The 16,728-nt window shown below is 41.6% G+C and overlaps 1 protein-coding gene across 1 annotated transcript in view; it reads right to left on the reverse strand.

The window, feature by feature from the left end:
- Positions 1–4,436, reverse strand: part of TTC39A (tetratricopeptide repeat domain 39A) — a gene marked incomplete at its 3' end in the record, with an annotated part of 34,111 nt that extends 29,675 nt beyond the window's left edge. The window contains exon 1 of the mRNA XM_082002670.1: positions 4,332–4,436. Coding sequence (XP_081858796.1) covers positions 4,332–4,396 — 65 coding nt within the window. The 5' untranslated portion in view covers positions 4,397–4,436. The remainder of the gene's footprint in view (positions 1–4,331) is intronic.
- Between the last annotated feature and the right edge of the window lie 12,292 nt (positions 4,437–16,728).

Here is a 16,728-nt window from a genome sequence, read left to right on the forward strand (position 1 = left end):
TTTTTCCTTTTTCTTCTTTTGATTCCTCAGCAGCCCTTCCCCCAGGGCATTGCTGGAGTTAACCAGCCTTTATGACATAAATACAACTAATATTCTGATTAATGACTTATCCCAGGAGTTGGTATCACATGGCCGAATAAGAGGATTATAAGTAATATCTTTAGGCACTTACGGAGTTATGCCACATGCCTGTTCTCCAGCTACGGTGCAATCATTATCATCTGGTAGCACTGCCCTTTCTTGAGGGCTGATGGAGAACACTTTTATTCCTGCTTGAAAACAAGTACCTAAGTGAGGACAGTGACAGCTCTCTCCTCCAGCCGAAGCATGAAAAGCAAAAAGCTTGGCTTGTTTTGACCTCATAATTAACCCAGGGGCTAGTATTGTTTGTGAAAAACACAGTGCCCAAAATCTTGTTGTGGACCCTTTTACAGTAAAGCAGCAGGCAGGACATGCGTCACCAGGTCACAGAAACCCCAGGTTCAAGCCTACGCCCCAATTTAGTATCAAGATGCTTGTAACAAGTGAAACAAATGCAGCAGCACAGAGTGAGACCAGACTCCGCAGACGAGCCAACAGCCCGTGCATCCAGGTGCACCCAAGAGTGAGCGCGGCCCAAACCAAAACTGCATCCGGAGAATGTGGTCACACGGGGCCTCAAGGCTCTCATCTTTGATCAGAAGTCCCATCCAATGTCCAAACAACCTGCTAGACCTACTGCATGGGCTTCCACAGAAAGTCTCCGTTTTGATGAATTGACATTTTCCAATAAAAACATGTTTCCTATGAAAAATCCCCACTCACATTAAGTTTACAACTAGAAAAGACAATTCTAATCAACCACCAGCCTGGTTCCCTAGTTACCACAAGCTGCCAGAATGGTGTAAGTCTGGTCTAAGCCAAAAAGCTGCAGTTCAACAACAGTACCCCATAGCTTTTTTGATCTAAGCTGTTCTCCAAAATTCATAATCTAGTAAGTTCTTTCAGCTAGGAGGTGAAACCAACAATTAAAGTCAGGTTTTGGCAGCAATGTATTTATTTACAAAGACTATAAAAGTTGTGTTCTTCCACTCTCCAGGAATAAAAAGATTAAAAAACCCCTAGAAATAGTGACGTTCTTCATGTCCTTGCCATTCTTTACAATTAATAGCTAACAAGCTTGCTGCAGAGCTGTACACACCTTTATCCAACCACTGTCTAGAGCTTCACTCTACCTCCCTATGCTTCCCCTTACTCTGTTACTGCTCTCAATTTGACAATCACACCTTCTTTGTTAGAACTGTTGCCCGAGAAAGCTCTTCCACCCCGCTGAACATCCTCTTTGTTTTTGTTCTGCAAGGGCAGGAACATTTCACCACACCATGCAGACAGCCATGACAAAAGGCTTCCATTCCTTAGTAATGTCTTTAAACTTTTTAAAGATCAGAATATACAAGATAACATTTAATACTGTAAATGGATTTACATTAAAAATTCCAGTGATAGTGAATAGGTGCCACAGAACTACACTACTCCAATAAATTTCACAAGTAACTCACACAGCAGTAACACAATCTCTTCACATCTACCCGAGATACTCCCTCAAAGGACCGAACGTATTTTTCACACACAGTCATTCTAGAATTAACATTCCACCAAACATCTCCAAGTGCTTTTTGGAGACTATTTTCAGAACAAAGCCAACAGCCTGGAATGCATCGTTCTCATATTGTTCTTACAATATTGCAAGCAGCAACACAGATGTGTTGCAGCTCATCCAATGATCCAGACTACTCCGTGTCATGAATTTATCTTTACTATTTACCATTCTCCCAAGCGATTTGACATCAGCAAACTATCAGGTTATTATGTCATGCTCTCCTTCAGGATAACTTAAAATATTAAAACATCTGTCTTGAGGAAGGGAAGGAGACATCTCACCAGAATCAACTCTTCTGTTCATGATTTTTTTTTTGCAATTACACGAGAGCTAAAATCTAGTCAGCTTTTAATCGATTTACTGTATGTATCTTGCGGTTGAGGAGGATGATGAGATTTTTTTTCCCCACTCCGGGGACGTGACAGGACAGTTTCAGTGTTACTCATTGTGACAGTTAACAGGTTACATATTGAAAATCACCGCTGCGTTTTGTAACTGAATTTAAGGAATTTGTTAAGAGTTCTTAGACTTGGCGTGAATATTCCATATAAAAGATTAGTTTAATTAAACTTACTGCAGAAACCACGTGAAAACTGGAGCCCACTATTGTACAATGATTGTTAATGATAATAAAGAAAACTGACTCTAAAACCTAAAAGGTAGGTGAGGAAACAAGAAAAGTTATGTAACATGAAGCAAAAATGCCAGATGAATTATTTTATGAAATGAGATCTCTTCTATATGATGGATTTGCTTTTCTATCAAGAAAAAAAGAGCTTTACCTCAACATAAGTCTGGACACCGTCCTCAGATATTTATTTTTAAGCTGCTAGGAAAGATCTTCCAATTGTAACTCTCATACATTGCCAAATCTGCTCTCAGTTACACATGGTACAAATCAGTTGAAAATACACTTACTGTGGAAGCCAAATGTGAGTAATTTAGTGAATCAGCAATAATGTAATACAGAGTACGTCCTACAACATAAGTGGTAAAGCTGCATAATCTATGATATGAAATTCTTTACAAGCATGTAAAAACTGAAAAGTATTTCTTCAAACAAGGATAGTATGTTTATGGACTGTAAAAACCAATTTCAAATCTCAACACGCTGAAAGGCAACAGTGAGGAACTGATGACTCCTAAAGAAAATACTCAATGTTACCATATGTGCCCACTCTACAGCTCTTGTCATTCCCTGAAGAGATGGAGTGTGTCCATAATGGATATCACATGTGGGGAAATTTAGCATCCTGTTTCTTCATTACACTGGCAGAGATAAGTCTGTATTTCCCTCACTGCCAAAGGACAACAGGAGTAAAGGCCTCCTCATAACAACAGGCTAACATGAAAAATCAGTTTCAAAACGGTTTTGCAATGTGGAATAGAGTCAGGTGCAAAAACAGAGTATCAGCTCATGAAATATGTTCTGCAGGGCCCAAGAAAAACTGAATGAAAACCATATGCAATAGAAGAAAAATGTATTTACAGGAAAAAAACACCCCACAGCCTCAATAGCTTTTGCAGTGTTTTGGAAACCCCCTTCAATAATAAAATATCTCCCTATTTTATGCTAAGCACTGAGTAAGCCTTTCCAGACGGGCATAAGGGCTTTACTGTCAGTATTTAATGAAAACACAGTTGTACTTCTTACCATTTTTATGATATCATCTGATGTTATATAAACACAAAACACCACTGCTGTGAATAAAACCAGAATTATTCATACAGCTGAGTCACAATTTACCATGAATGTCTTCCACAGAGCGTACTTACATAGTCAAGCTACAGATGCCAGCATCAAAGACTGAGGCTGACACCTCAGCAAAGTAGGTATGTAGTAGGCATTATAGTTACCCTTGATGCATAACAAACACACACTACTGCATTACCTATGAATTTTACTTGTTTCATATTCCAGTGGCCTGAAAGAAGGAATGACTTTAATCGCTGATGGCGCAAAAATAAATGGAGCAAGTAGGGGGAAAAAATTGTGAATTAACCAGAGACTTCAACAAGACAAGCACAGGTAACTTCAGGACAGGGTATGAAAAAAGTCACAGACATTGTAAAGACAACAATTTTTAGAGGCTATTTTATGACCTTGCCGCTTGCAGCTGGGCCACTCATTACATGCTGGGCTGTAATGCATTTAGGAAACAGAGTGCATGACCACAACACTGAACTGCAAAATAAGCTGTGAGAAAGCTTCTGCAATTGGTTATTAAAAAAAAAAAAAAAAAAAAAAATTAAAAACTGATGTGCCCCAGACCTGGCAATTCATGGTCAGTTGCTCATTTAGACACAAAATTATAAACTCTCAAATTCTCACAGTGTACAGAAAAATATGGGAAAGGAAGGGGAAAAAAAGAAAGGTACAGAAGATTTTTTTACTCTTCCAGGAGCAGGAATCTCACATACTGTACTACAGCTGAGGGGTTACTTCTTTGGACAACAATTCAGTACTTTTTGTAGTTACTTTTGATCAATCTTGTTATTTACTCACCCAAGTGTAAAGCGCTTATTCTGTCTTCCCCAAAACTTAACACATTAACCTCCCACCCCCTCTGAACCAAAACCATGCAGTCTTATCAACTGTTGACAAAGAAGTAACTGTCTAGTTAATCCTCCTGAGAGATGGTGAAACAAAGAAAAATAAACAAAGGAAAACTAGTAAAAGTAATCAACTTACTTTGCTTGTAAAGAAGCCAAAGCATCTGAGAACTTGTTGTTAAGAAATAAATCCAGAGCTGCCATACACTCATGCAATGCCACATTGAGGTCTGATGTAGGTAACCTGCTAGAAGAGAGAATAAAACTCAGCACACCTGTTCTCCTTCTACCATTGCATTACTTCTACATTTGAACTCCCCATCTTCAGTTCTAGCCTTATTCGCAGTATAATCTGCTATTCCATTTCTACTGATTGCAAAAAATGAAAGTGTCTTCCATTATGTTTATTGTTCGGTTGGTTTTTGTTTTTTTGGTTTTTTTGTTTTTGTTTTTTTTTTTTTTAAACTATGCTCTTACTCTGTGATATGTGGAAAGCAATTCAAGTTCTGTACTTTCTGAAAATAAGATAAGCTGCATGTGCTGTAAATAAGAGCTTGGACACACAGAATTTACCACGCGGGAGCGTGGAAATTTGATGAGCTCAGGTATCAGGAACACAGAAGCACTGGGTGACAACGCACGTCCGACTGTGTGTAAGGCTGACGGAGACAACAGGCTAGTGACATTATGATCATGTTGTCACTTTAAGAATGAGACGTTGCCAAACTGCATTACATTATTGCACCGGCTGCTGCTGGGACACCCGCTTTAGTTCAGCTCATGTTCCGTCTGGCTCCTGACCAGCAGATCACTACAGACTTGCAGGTGGGTTAAAATTTCACATCCTGCATGCTCCCGAGAACATCACCGTCCCTAAGATGTAATACTGCACGCCAACACAAAAACCCTGCTGCCGCATCTCAAAGTCAGATTATCTCAGTGGCTTACTCTGGCTGTACTTTTCTCCTTTACAACATTCAGATGTCAGCCTGACCTGTCACAAGGGTTCTCAGCTGGTCTTTGGGTTACTGGCAACAGGATAATAGAGACCAGCTAAGTTTGGCCCAAGTTCATCGCTACCAGAACTGCCGGGCAAAAAAAATCCATAGAAGAAACAATAAGACCTTGCACTAACAAAGTTAAGGTAACCCGGCCAAAGTTAGGACTGAAACATCTGCATCTAATGATCAAAGAGCTGTATTGCACTAATATGTCGTGTGCAAGTCTGTACAAAAAAGCTCCCCCGACAAAATACAAACAAATCCTCATCAATCCTGACTCTGAACAGCTCCAGCTGATGTGAACTGTCTTGCGACTTGGAAACTATGTTACTTCCTTAAGAAAATGGCACAACAGGTAGCCTGCCGAAAGGAGAAACAGAAAACAAAGTCCTGGCATCATCTGAGGGAAAAGACAGGGGAGCACAGGACAGATAGCACCAGTAATAACCACTGACTGCAGCAGTGGTTTGTTTTTGTTTTTAAGAATAGTGACTGCAAAGAAAAAAAGAGCATCATTACATATATGAAAAACAGGATTATAAATTTGAGAGAAACATTATACGACACTGTTCATAGTGGCTGTTGTGATCACACTTCAGATACACTGCAAATCATTCTGCACCCAAGAGACTCTCCAAGTGCTTTGCAAACATCGATTACCCCAGTCCTGGCATCCGTCTCATACAACATGCGGTATCGTGTCTGCCTATTCTGAACCTTACTTACTGTAATAATTAAAACTCTGCCAATTATTATTTACATGTATTACAATTCTTACCTGCTTTTTTTACACCTGTGTCCCTGAACAAAACAGCATATGTAACACTAATAATAATAACATATTCTCATCTGTTTTAAAATACTTAAGACTAGTAACATTTTACCTGGGGTTTTTTTGTTTATTTCTTGTCATGCAGGAGAACTACTCCATTCAATACAAATAAACCTTTTCAAAATATTCCTTCAAAACAGAAAGATGACAAAGCAAAAAACACTGTTAAAGCTTAAAGCACAAATAAGATCTATTCGTTACTTGGTATCTTTTTTGGAATAAAAATTATTAACACAGTGCTCCTCCCCCCCAGCAGCAGCAAAAATACAAGTTGCACGCTCCCCTCAGGCTCCAAGGAAACCTGACATTTCATGTAGATCCCAAGTAAAGAGCTTAAGACCTGAACACAATACACACCTTACATAAATGCTACAAATCATCATTCGTTACTGTGAACAATATGGAAGCAATACTTCAAACGAGAGCGCGCTAAGCATCCTCACAAACTGATTAGTCATGCTTCAGCGGGCTGCAGCTTCTCCCTTGCTTTCAACAGCAAGATCAGAACTGCCTCTACGCCAAGTGGGAAACGCTGTGCGCTGCTGCTACTTACCCTTCTGCTAAATCTCTTGTGTTTTCTGACATAGTCATTTGTATGCCCGCTCAGCAGGAACATCCAGCAGCAGCACCCGGTGCTACTTAACCAGCTCTGCGTGACGGTCCCACCGCCAGCGCAGGGCAGGGCAGAGCCCGCCTGCGATGCCATACTCCCTGATTGGTCATTATGGATGACACGATGAGGTACGAACATCGCGAGCTCACAACATACTACAAAGGAGCGATGTGGACGCCGGACCATGACACATGAAGTTCATATATCACTGGATACTTACTACTAATGTAGAAGGTGCTGGCAGCTGCCAGCATGTCTTTGATCTACAGACCTGTCTGAAATTAGCGGCAGCATCAGCTATCTTCCATTCAGTACAGACTATGCAGAAGTCAAATATCCCTCTAATTACACATATGAAACAACAAAAATTATTATATGCCGCAGCAGACCACATGGGAAACCAGAACGGAGAGTCAAATGAGGCCAGCCGACACACAGGAGACTTGAGGCATTAACTGCTGCAGATGTGAGAAAGACAGGGGACAGACAAGTCCTTCTCCCCAGCAAGGGTTCTCTGCAAAACTGGTTTCAATCCACCAGCCAAACTGCTGCTTTTTGTTGGTTCCTATAAATTTGACACGTTCTTTGTAAAAATCCCTCTTTAATGCCATGCAAAATGACACGGGTTGGCATAAACAATTTAGTCAGTGGAGCAAGCTCATTTGGCTGATTTTGCCCAAAATAAAATAGTGTATGCTCCCAAATTGCTTTGCTGGCAGGTCAGCAGTGCTGGTCCTGTATTTAAAAAGGGCAGTTAGCAGCAGCAAGATCAGTCATCTCTCTCATTATGACAGCTGGACTATGGAAGTTGATCAGCTATAATTTAATTATCCAAGTTAGATTCTCCAAGAGCATCTAATGTTAAAAATTACACATTTCTTTCCTCCTATATCCAGTCTTATTTGTTCGATTACCTAGAGCAGTACCAATACTGAAAACATCAACTGCTGAAGGAAGACACGAAAACGATAAAGTGAAGGCTAATTTCAGGAAGATACTCTGAAGGCATTAACATGCCTGATTAAATCCCTTGCTGTTTTTATGACATCCCATACAGGAAAAGCCACTGCTGCCTTTGGTATAAAAATTATTGTAATAGATCCACAGGCTGCCCCATTAATGACTCCATTACAAGTTCATAACAGCACTGCGTACCTGGGCCACAGCAGGAGATAAAAGACGTTACCGGTTTTTTTTTCCCCGGTTGGGAATAACTACTGCTTACACCTTAAAATTAACTGGGGTGCTTCCATGGCAGGATCATGAGCTACTCTGAAAAGATCATTCATCATTTTCACTAGCTATTTATACAATTTCTAATTGATACTGCACTTCTCCAAATAGTCTTTAAAGTTCTGTATGGTGAAGGCTCTGGCTGTTTCTGCCAGGTTCTTCAAGACTTGAGTGAGCAGGTTTTTATTTGAATATCGTTCCTCTGGTAACGATTACACGCTCAGACAACTTTCAGCATGCAACTTCTGTTCCCTCACATATATCTATGTTTTATTTTAGCTAAAGAAAACAAATACAAAAAAATTAAGATCTGAAATATTTCCAAATTTAGGCCGTTCCCCCTTGGTTTTAGAAGCTTCTTTTTGCTTTTTGGCAGCAGGTCTTGCAAGGACAGTCATGTGGTTCTCATTATGATTTTATTATTTATGAAATCATCATTCTCTGCCCTGGGGACCATGACTGGGGGTGATTGGTTTTTATAGATTTCATTAATAAAAAAGATCTTGAACCTTCTATTCTGCAAAATGCTGAACTACTGACTCATTTTACCTCAGTAATTAGAACTTTGCAAACAAAAAAAAAGTCTGAAGTTTGTGCCTTTATAGTAATGCTTTTAATAGTAATTCAAGAGCTCCTTCAGAATTATGAAACACTGAAAGCAAGTTAAAATCAGTCATATCCTAAAATATGGATGCATTTCTCTGCCAAATCTACGTTATCTGCATAAGTCAGTTGTGCGAATGTGCATGGGTAACTTCATTTGGAGGAAGAGAATAAAATGTAGTCAAGCACAATTGAGTTAAAGCAGTACTTGATGAGAAACCACCAAGAGAAGACCAAATGGTGGTCACTCAGTAGGTGACCCTCCTCTCCATTATCAGGAGACTCTTGAAGCAGGGAAAAGTGGAAGCAGACCGTGTTTTCCCAAATGTAGACTAGTCCCAAACGCATAAAGCAAGTGAGATGCAAAAATCAAAGAAAAGCATCTAATGGAAAGATTATATGCCAATTCCAAAGCAATTTCATAGCAAGATCTCTGTAATCACACAAAGGACCTTCTATCTCAGGGCACCAGCACAACTGGGCTCAGCAGTGACTGACACTGCTTTCATCTTATGGGTTGCACCAACACATCTTTTTGCAGCTGTTTTAAGCTACCTGCATCAAAAATACACTTGGCAGCACACCTTACTACTACGATGGTGGAAAGCTCATTATGTACAAAGGAACAACAATTAGCATTACATTCTCTATCTTTACGAAGATATTTAGAGAAAGTTGCTTCTAGCCACATAGTCAGAAAAAAAGTCATAAATTCTTAAACAACCTCTTTGTAATGAAACTGAAAAGAGATGAGCCTCATGTGCCCAAAGTGGCTTTATTTTTTTTACCAAAGAGGAAGGAGTAGTAAAACCATATTGCTCCCTACAAACCCTGTGCCACTCGGGCTACCAAAGCTTCATCAGTGCTAACACTTCAAACCATTCACAGATGGGAGGAACATTTCAAAGGTCTGCGTTTCAGTTCTTAACAACAAACCGTCTAAGACACCTCCAACACATGGACACAACCTGGCTTGCTGATACGCCGGCCACCACGTGCAGCAGGTACTGCCGCTGACACCTGGGTGTCCTTCTCATTGCATGTTTTCAAAAATATCACTATTGACTGTAGAAATGCTTACCTTGACACCACTTTCTGTACTCATAACACTGGATAATCACAGAGACCTTACAAAATACCAGGACACACCTGGGGTTACTATTTTCAGCCTTTTCAAATTTGCCAGGTCATTCCTAAATCAATGACTATTACTTTTCTAAATAGATGACTGCTTTGAGCAACACTGTGTTTACAAATATTCTGAGCCTGAAAAAATCTCTACATTCAAAAAAACCAAAAAACACACCACTTAGGAAGAATTCTTTTCCTCTTTTGCAAACATATCCAAAACCACATGAGATCAGAAATAATCTTGGATGAACGGCGCTGTCGTTACCATGAAAAGGAGAACAAGTAATCAGTTCTCACAATAATTTGTTACTATTCAGTTTTCAGACAATACAAAAACTTCTTCTTAATTTGAAAGCCAGTAAGTTAACGCAAGAAAATTCTTTCTTGTATTCTTTCCTGTTCTATGTGCCAAGCTAGTAATACCTAAGCATTTAACTTTTTGTCTTCTTGAACACATTTCTGGCCTGTGACTAGGTGCTGCAGGAATGCCACTACTTATAACAACAACAAGGCAATTGGAAAGGTTTAAAAATTCATGTTCTCCAAATAGTCTGTATAGAGACGTAACAGTGATGCAATTTTGAAATACTAAGATCTCCTGAATTCCAAGTTGTACATAAGAGTATGACATGTTTATTTTTCAAGTTAACTCCGCTCTCAAACCACCGAGTTGTTGATGCTTTGGCAATGTCAAAGGACTTTTGTTAAAAAGATACTCAAGCTTTCGGCTCTTCTGTTTCAGCAAAAGCTCACAAAACAAAGGGCTGTGGCAAAGCAGTCAAGTGAGAGGAACAAAGTCCAGGGAATCCGTAGACTTGTGTTCTGCCCTTGGTTCCACCGCTGTTTAACTTGCAGCAAGCAGGATCTAGGTTGCATTACATTCACAGTTCTCATCCTGTATTTCAACAGGCAAACAATGCAATAAATTCATTAAGACAGGTTTGTTCAGACAAATAAAAAGCATTGGTGTAATTTTTGTAGTTCCCTTTCCATGTTGTACTGCCATGACCACTCAGAGAGGGCTAAATGCACCATTGTGGGTGATTATTCCCAGTTAGCAGAACAGCCTGCATCAAAGAGCATGAAAAAAATAATAAAAATATATAGGAATGACACAAAATACTTTAACAAACGGAGAATTGTCGCTTTGCCTTTAGTCAGTGGTTTACATGAAATTTCAGACTACATTTCCCTGAGAGCTTCATATTTCATAAGTCATCTGCAAAGCATACTTCACGGTATCTTGACCGATAACAATGCCACTTTCTCTCAAATTAAATAAAAATTCAGGCATTGCACTTCAGTATACCTTTATAACTCTCTTGAACCTGCCTATTGAATCAATACTCAAGAACAGGAAAACAAGTACTAGTAGCAAGTTTTCTTGGCACTCAGTATTTATTTCTAAAGCCATTTTGAAGAATCATTCTTAGGTACAACCGCTTCAAGAAGCAAGCAGTTGTTATTCTCTCCATTTCAGAGTGCAAAAACAACCAAGTAAGCTACCTGAGGATAAAAAACCACAAACAAAAAAAGCAAGGCTGATTTTGAACTCCGAGTCAGAGCGATCGGGGATCTTTCTGTAATTTTTTCCCCCTTTCTGACAGGAAACACGGACTGGTCACAATTAAAAACTTGGATGCAGACATAATGAAAAGATTTCATTAGTTCAGGATGACAATTTGAGTTGGAGCCAAAGAGAAAGAAAGATAAAATTACATGCAAGTTCAGTATTGCATTCTATTTGCTTTGCATTCAAGATTCAAGCCATTAAGCCAAGTATATCTGAATGACCATGCTAACATTCAGACTCTCTTCTGACAGCTGCTTTTTTCCACAAAAGATGATTGAAAGTTTTGTTATCAAAGTGAAGACAAAAGCTGAAAATCTGCAAAAACAGGAGGTCATTTTCCATCACCTCTACTCAAAAAAATCTGGCATTTAGTTTGTAGTTCTAACCAGTCCACTAGCCCATCATGTCCTCCAACTGAGCTAGTAATGACAATCTATTCCCAAAACATATCTGAAACCTAAGAAACCACAAGCTCAGCCCTGCAAAAACACTGTCTAGAAGCTTCATCGGGGTTTTAAAGGAGTATTTTGAGTAAAATGTGAACTACAATAAGGAAATAGTACTATTTTTAAAAAAAAATAGCAAAAATCCTGATATATATGTTTTCAAAATTTTGTAGTACAGTAATTGAGACATCTGCACTATTTTACATCCCAATGCAATGTTACACTGGAATGTGACAGCTGGCTCCAGCAGATGGAGCTACGGAAAGGCGATGAGGACCCACCAGCAAGTTCTCCAGCAGCTTCAGCAACGGTGTCTCACTTTTGGGACAACCTGCCCAATCTAGCAAAATTCAGCAAACTCCTTCCTCCTTCTGAACATTTTGGAAAACGTTTTTCTGTACCTTCAACACTTTCTGAAGTGCAATGCAGTCACAATTGCAATCTCTCAGTTTTTGCTGCTACTATTTTCAATGCAAACACAAGACCTGGAAGTCATTCAATGATGTAATTTAAAATCATTATTGCAAACATGTGGCCCACCTTCTCACCCCAGAGAGTAAAAAGAAAAAAAAAAAGTTTTTTTTTTTTAAATTTGTTGGTCCATTAAAGAGTTATCGAGAGAGAACACAGCAACAAAATTGTATAAGGCTCTTACAAATACTAATACATGTGTCATTTGGATCATTAGCAGGGCTAACATACTCTGTATTTTTTCATCCTACAGGATTTGCTGCTTTGAGTGCCAACAGACCGACCACCTACCTCCACTCTGTAGTAATTTTAGTGTTAATATAAATGCCACCAAAAATTGAGCACTATTGTGTAGCTCGTATCATCTAAAATCCAGGAAACATTTTCCATCATGGTTTCTCCAGACGAATTAGTCTTGGGCTGATGACTGCTGTTTTCAACTTTAAGATACAGGGAAAGCATGCAGGCAAAGACAGAGGAAAACACCACTTCCAACACTTCACGAAGTGCCATGAACGGACCCTCTACCATTCTTGTAAGCAGAGAAATGGTTTGCTGACCTCTCAAACAACCGCACTCTTAAAAGTTTTTACTCCTGCATAGGTTATAAAGCAGACTATCTAAAAAGTCTTATGTCAAATATGGAATCCACAAACAGGCCTTTAACACAGCCATATCTAAACTGTAACATGCCGTCATCACTGGGGAAGAATGCTATTTGCACACTGATTCAGCTTTTGAAGCAACAACTCCCTCACACGCACACAAAGGAAGTTTATTTATTTTATGGGCAGTGGGAATGCACACATGGAAAGGAGAAAGGAAAGTTAACCACCTGCAGCTTGTTCATAAGGGTGAGCAAGAAGGCACTGAGTTAGAGAGTCATTAACGACAATATTTCACTGCCAAGGTGCGCTGCAAGCTGTGCAAACAGGAGCTCAAGGAAAAGGACCTGGTCTTCCACGTTCTTCCACAGACTTCAGAGACATCACACCGCTCTTAACCACCACCTTGAAGACCAAAGTTAATTTGCATACAGCACAGGTATGTAATTAGCTTAAGCTAATGCTTTTGTCCAAGGGAAAAAAAAAAAAAGCCCCTGAAAGTGCAAAAAACCAGTTCCTGTCCCTTCAGTCGCTGCGTTCAGGTCGGTAAGCGGACGCACAAGTGGGCAAAGTCGTTTGCCCAAAAGTTGTGTGCGGTTCGGTGGCAAAAGCGGACCCACGGGCCGCTCGGCCCCAGCCCGGGCTGCACCGGGCAGCGCCTGCCCGGGGGTCCCGGCCTGCGCGGGGTCAGGGCCGACCCCGGGACCACAGCGAGGAGGCGAGGCGGGCTGAAGCTACGGCGGCGCCGACTCCCCGCTGCCAGTCGGGGGTAATTCTGGCAGGTAACAAACTCGATTTACAGGCTTCAGCCCAAGGCAGGCTGCTTATGTGGGAAACAAGCCGCCCTCACCCCCCCTCCGGCGGGGCGCCGGCGCCTCCTGCGACCAGACCTTCGGCTGGCACCGGGACGGGTATTCCCGCCGCCGCTGCCCGCTCTTCCCATCCGGGACAGAGCGTTCCCAAAGCCTCGGGGGAGGCAGCGCTGCTCGCAGGGGACAGCCCAGCCGCCCCGCCGGAGGCTGCAGGCGCTGGCTCAGGCGGGAAAGACCCCCGCTGCTCCTCGCGGCCTGAGGTAACGCCTCCGGCGCCCCCTCCAATGGCCGCATCCCCCCCGCCTCGCCTCAGCCCCGCGTACCGGGCGTCGCCGCTCCCGCTGTTGGCCGCGCGGGAGTCCATGGAGGCGTCGCGAAGGGCGTCCCCGGCTCCAGAAGCTGCGGGAAGGGAGGCCAGAGCCGAGGGCTGGCGCTGCTGCTCCCCAGCACGGGCGGCTGCCGCAGCCACCTCGCATGGTGTGAAGCGGTGGCAGCCGCGAGCCTCGGCGCATGTTCGGGCAGGGCCGGGCCGGGGCCGGGCAGAGGGGCCGCCCCCGCAGGTGAGCGGCTGCGGCAGCGCCCGCCCCTCCGCCGGCCGCGGGCAGGGCGTGAAGGGCTGCTCCGGCCCCCAGCAGCCTCCGGGGGCTGTGGCGGCCTTTTGTGCTCTCCCGCAGTGCGAGAAGCCCTGGGGGGAGGCTGCGGCACAGGGGAAGCCCTGGAGAGCCCGGGGGGTGGGTTACGCTAATAACGCCGACTTGGGCACAAAGCCACAGCGGGACTCGGGGCCTGTGCGGTGGGGGATGGAGGGGTTCGGCCTGCGGTGAGCCCAGGCGGGGCCCGCGAACAGCTGGGAGGAAAGCATGCATTCTTCTGTGTGCGGGAAGCGCGGCCATTAGCTCCTCTTGAGAAAAAACGGGGGAAAATACAACTCATGTTCAGCAGGGTTTTAAATTAGCCTAGATGTTGTGAGAGCCTGCTCCCACGGGGAAGTGTTTGCCTGGGTGGAGCCCTCTACCCCAAAACACAAGGGTCAGTTCCTTGTACAAAAGGAGTAACACCCAACAGTGCTTACATTTCAAGTTTATCAGTTTATGGGCAAATTATTTAGAATAGAGTAAAAAATAGCTAAGCTAATTGACATTTCTAACAGATACTGACAAATGTTTTAATTTGGCCATTCATATATTACAATCCAATCAATCATGCAGCTTTGGGCTTATAGGGATAACAGTTCAGAAGAGATTAACAAAAGAAAGGAGTTTGTGGAAGGAAATGAAGAGGGGGAAGAAGGCAAAGATATACACGGCCGAGGGAGCGGCAGGACAAACAGAAGGACTGGGTTGACATAAAGAAACAATGGACACATTAATGAGAACACCGGGTGTATAAGGTTAAAAAAACAAAGACTTTATTAGCTGAACACCGACAAGGTGGTTCATGGTGTGTAGAAGGAGAGGTAGGCAGCACGCTGGCTTCCCGTGCCAGTGCTCGGGGTGCAGCTGCGACAACTGAGGAGCGCCCGTTCGATCAATTTGAGAGTGATTCTTTCTTCTGACAACAGGCAAAAATTCATGATTGTCTTAGCTAAATCAAACATTTTAGGTCAATGAGGGATGTTGTAAGGAGTGGTGACAAGCACCTTCACAAAGGTGTTTTGGTACAGATGCAAAACCACATTTCTCGGCATAAAATACCTGTTACATACATTAAGGCTTTTTGAATTGTGAAGCTTGGACATTCCAGCTCACAGCTTTCATAATGAAGAGAGAATTCCCATGTAGTTCTGTACTTTAGATACAACCCATTTTCAATAGCCAGCCACATTTAACCTAAAGAACATTTTTATTAATACCCACCCCAGAATATACTCTAAATTTTCCATACAACATAGAACTCCTAGAAGTTGTAAAAAGTAAAGTTGTAAATGCTAAAACAGAAGCACAAATCTGCATCACTAGCTTAACTGCTGTTTGAATTATTCTGCTGAGCATATTACTGTATGTTCATGGGCAGAACAGTTGTGCTTTTAGTATCTGACAGTAAAATAAATTAAGTATTTTAAGATAAATTGGTATCATAGAAAGGAAAATTAGAGCATTTAAATCTACGACTCTAACATTCAACTCGTACTTTTACATACAGTTTTCAGGATTCTGGGTCACTGGTTTGAACATCAGAGTTATTTATTCAGTAAAAGTTGTTACTGGATGTGGGCCCAAAATGGGATTCATACTCCAAACTGCTCAGAACTGTTTAGAACTCAAAGACCCTAATCTATATTATAGAAGAGCATTTAAGAGTAAGGAGGTACTAATAGAGCTTCAAATCTGTATTAAAAAAAAATATCTGCAAGAGGATTTTACCTAAAAATCCACTGAGGCTTTCAAAATTACTTTTTTTCCTGTATAAGCAGCCACACCTGTTCACAGAACATCTCAAAAGAGACTGCATTCTGTAGAAAACAATCCTGAATACCTTTTGCCTTTGAATATAAGAAGTTCAATGCTACATAGTGCAACAGAATAAGTATTTCCACACAGGAAAATCAGTCTAGGTGCATCTGGATGAATCGCTTTATTGACTTGGGCACTGTCGGATACAAACCCGAGAAAGGTGACAATTTGCAGACAGGTTGTTGGCCAATGCCAGCTGGGACAGACCTCTGAAGTCAAAGGTAAGAATTTCACCCTGTATTACCAGCAAATTAAATCCTCAAAAAAAATAACATGTTCAAAGCAGCACTTCTGTCAAATTCTTAATCTATTTCCAGTTACTTGTATAGTCCTGGAGTGCAACTGGCTGCTCATATTAACAGAGAAAACACCTTATAACATCTCTCCTACCTGTAGGATACACACAAGTAAAATGGGATAAAATTCATTTTACTCTGTACAGGACTGTCTTTCTAAATTACAACAGTTATGTAATACATTGTCAGACCCATTGTCATTTAGAAAAGAGGAAACAGATTAGCATTAAAAAGTGGTTTGTCCAAAATAATTTAATAAGTCAGCAAGAGATAACTAGATGCAACATCCTGACCTTTTGAATACACATCCAGACAATGCAGCCTTTTTCCCCTCTATCAGCTAGCCACCTGATCACCTGCTTTAAAAACTAATGCACTTTTTTTTTTTCAGTTTAAAATCTAAGGTCCTAGCAGCTGTAGATCTCTCAATTTTAGCACAACAGGAATTCTTAAGTATTCTGAGCAAC

Source organism: Phaethon aethereus (assembly GCF_964289735.1).
Source record: "Phaethon aethereus genome assembly, chromosome: 8".
NCBI lineage: Eukaryota > Metazoa > Chordata > Aves > Phaethontiformes > Phaethontidae > Phaethon > Phaethon aethereus.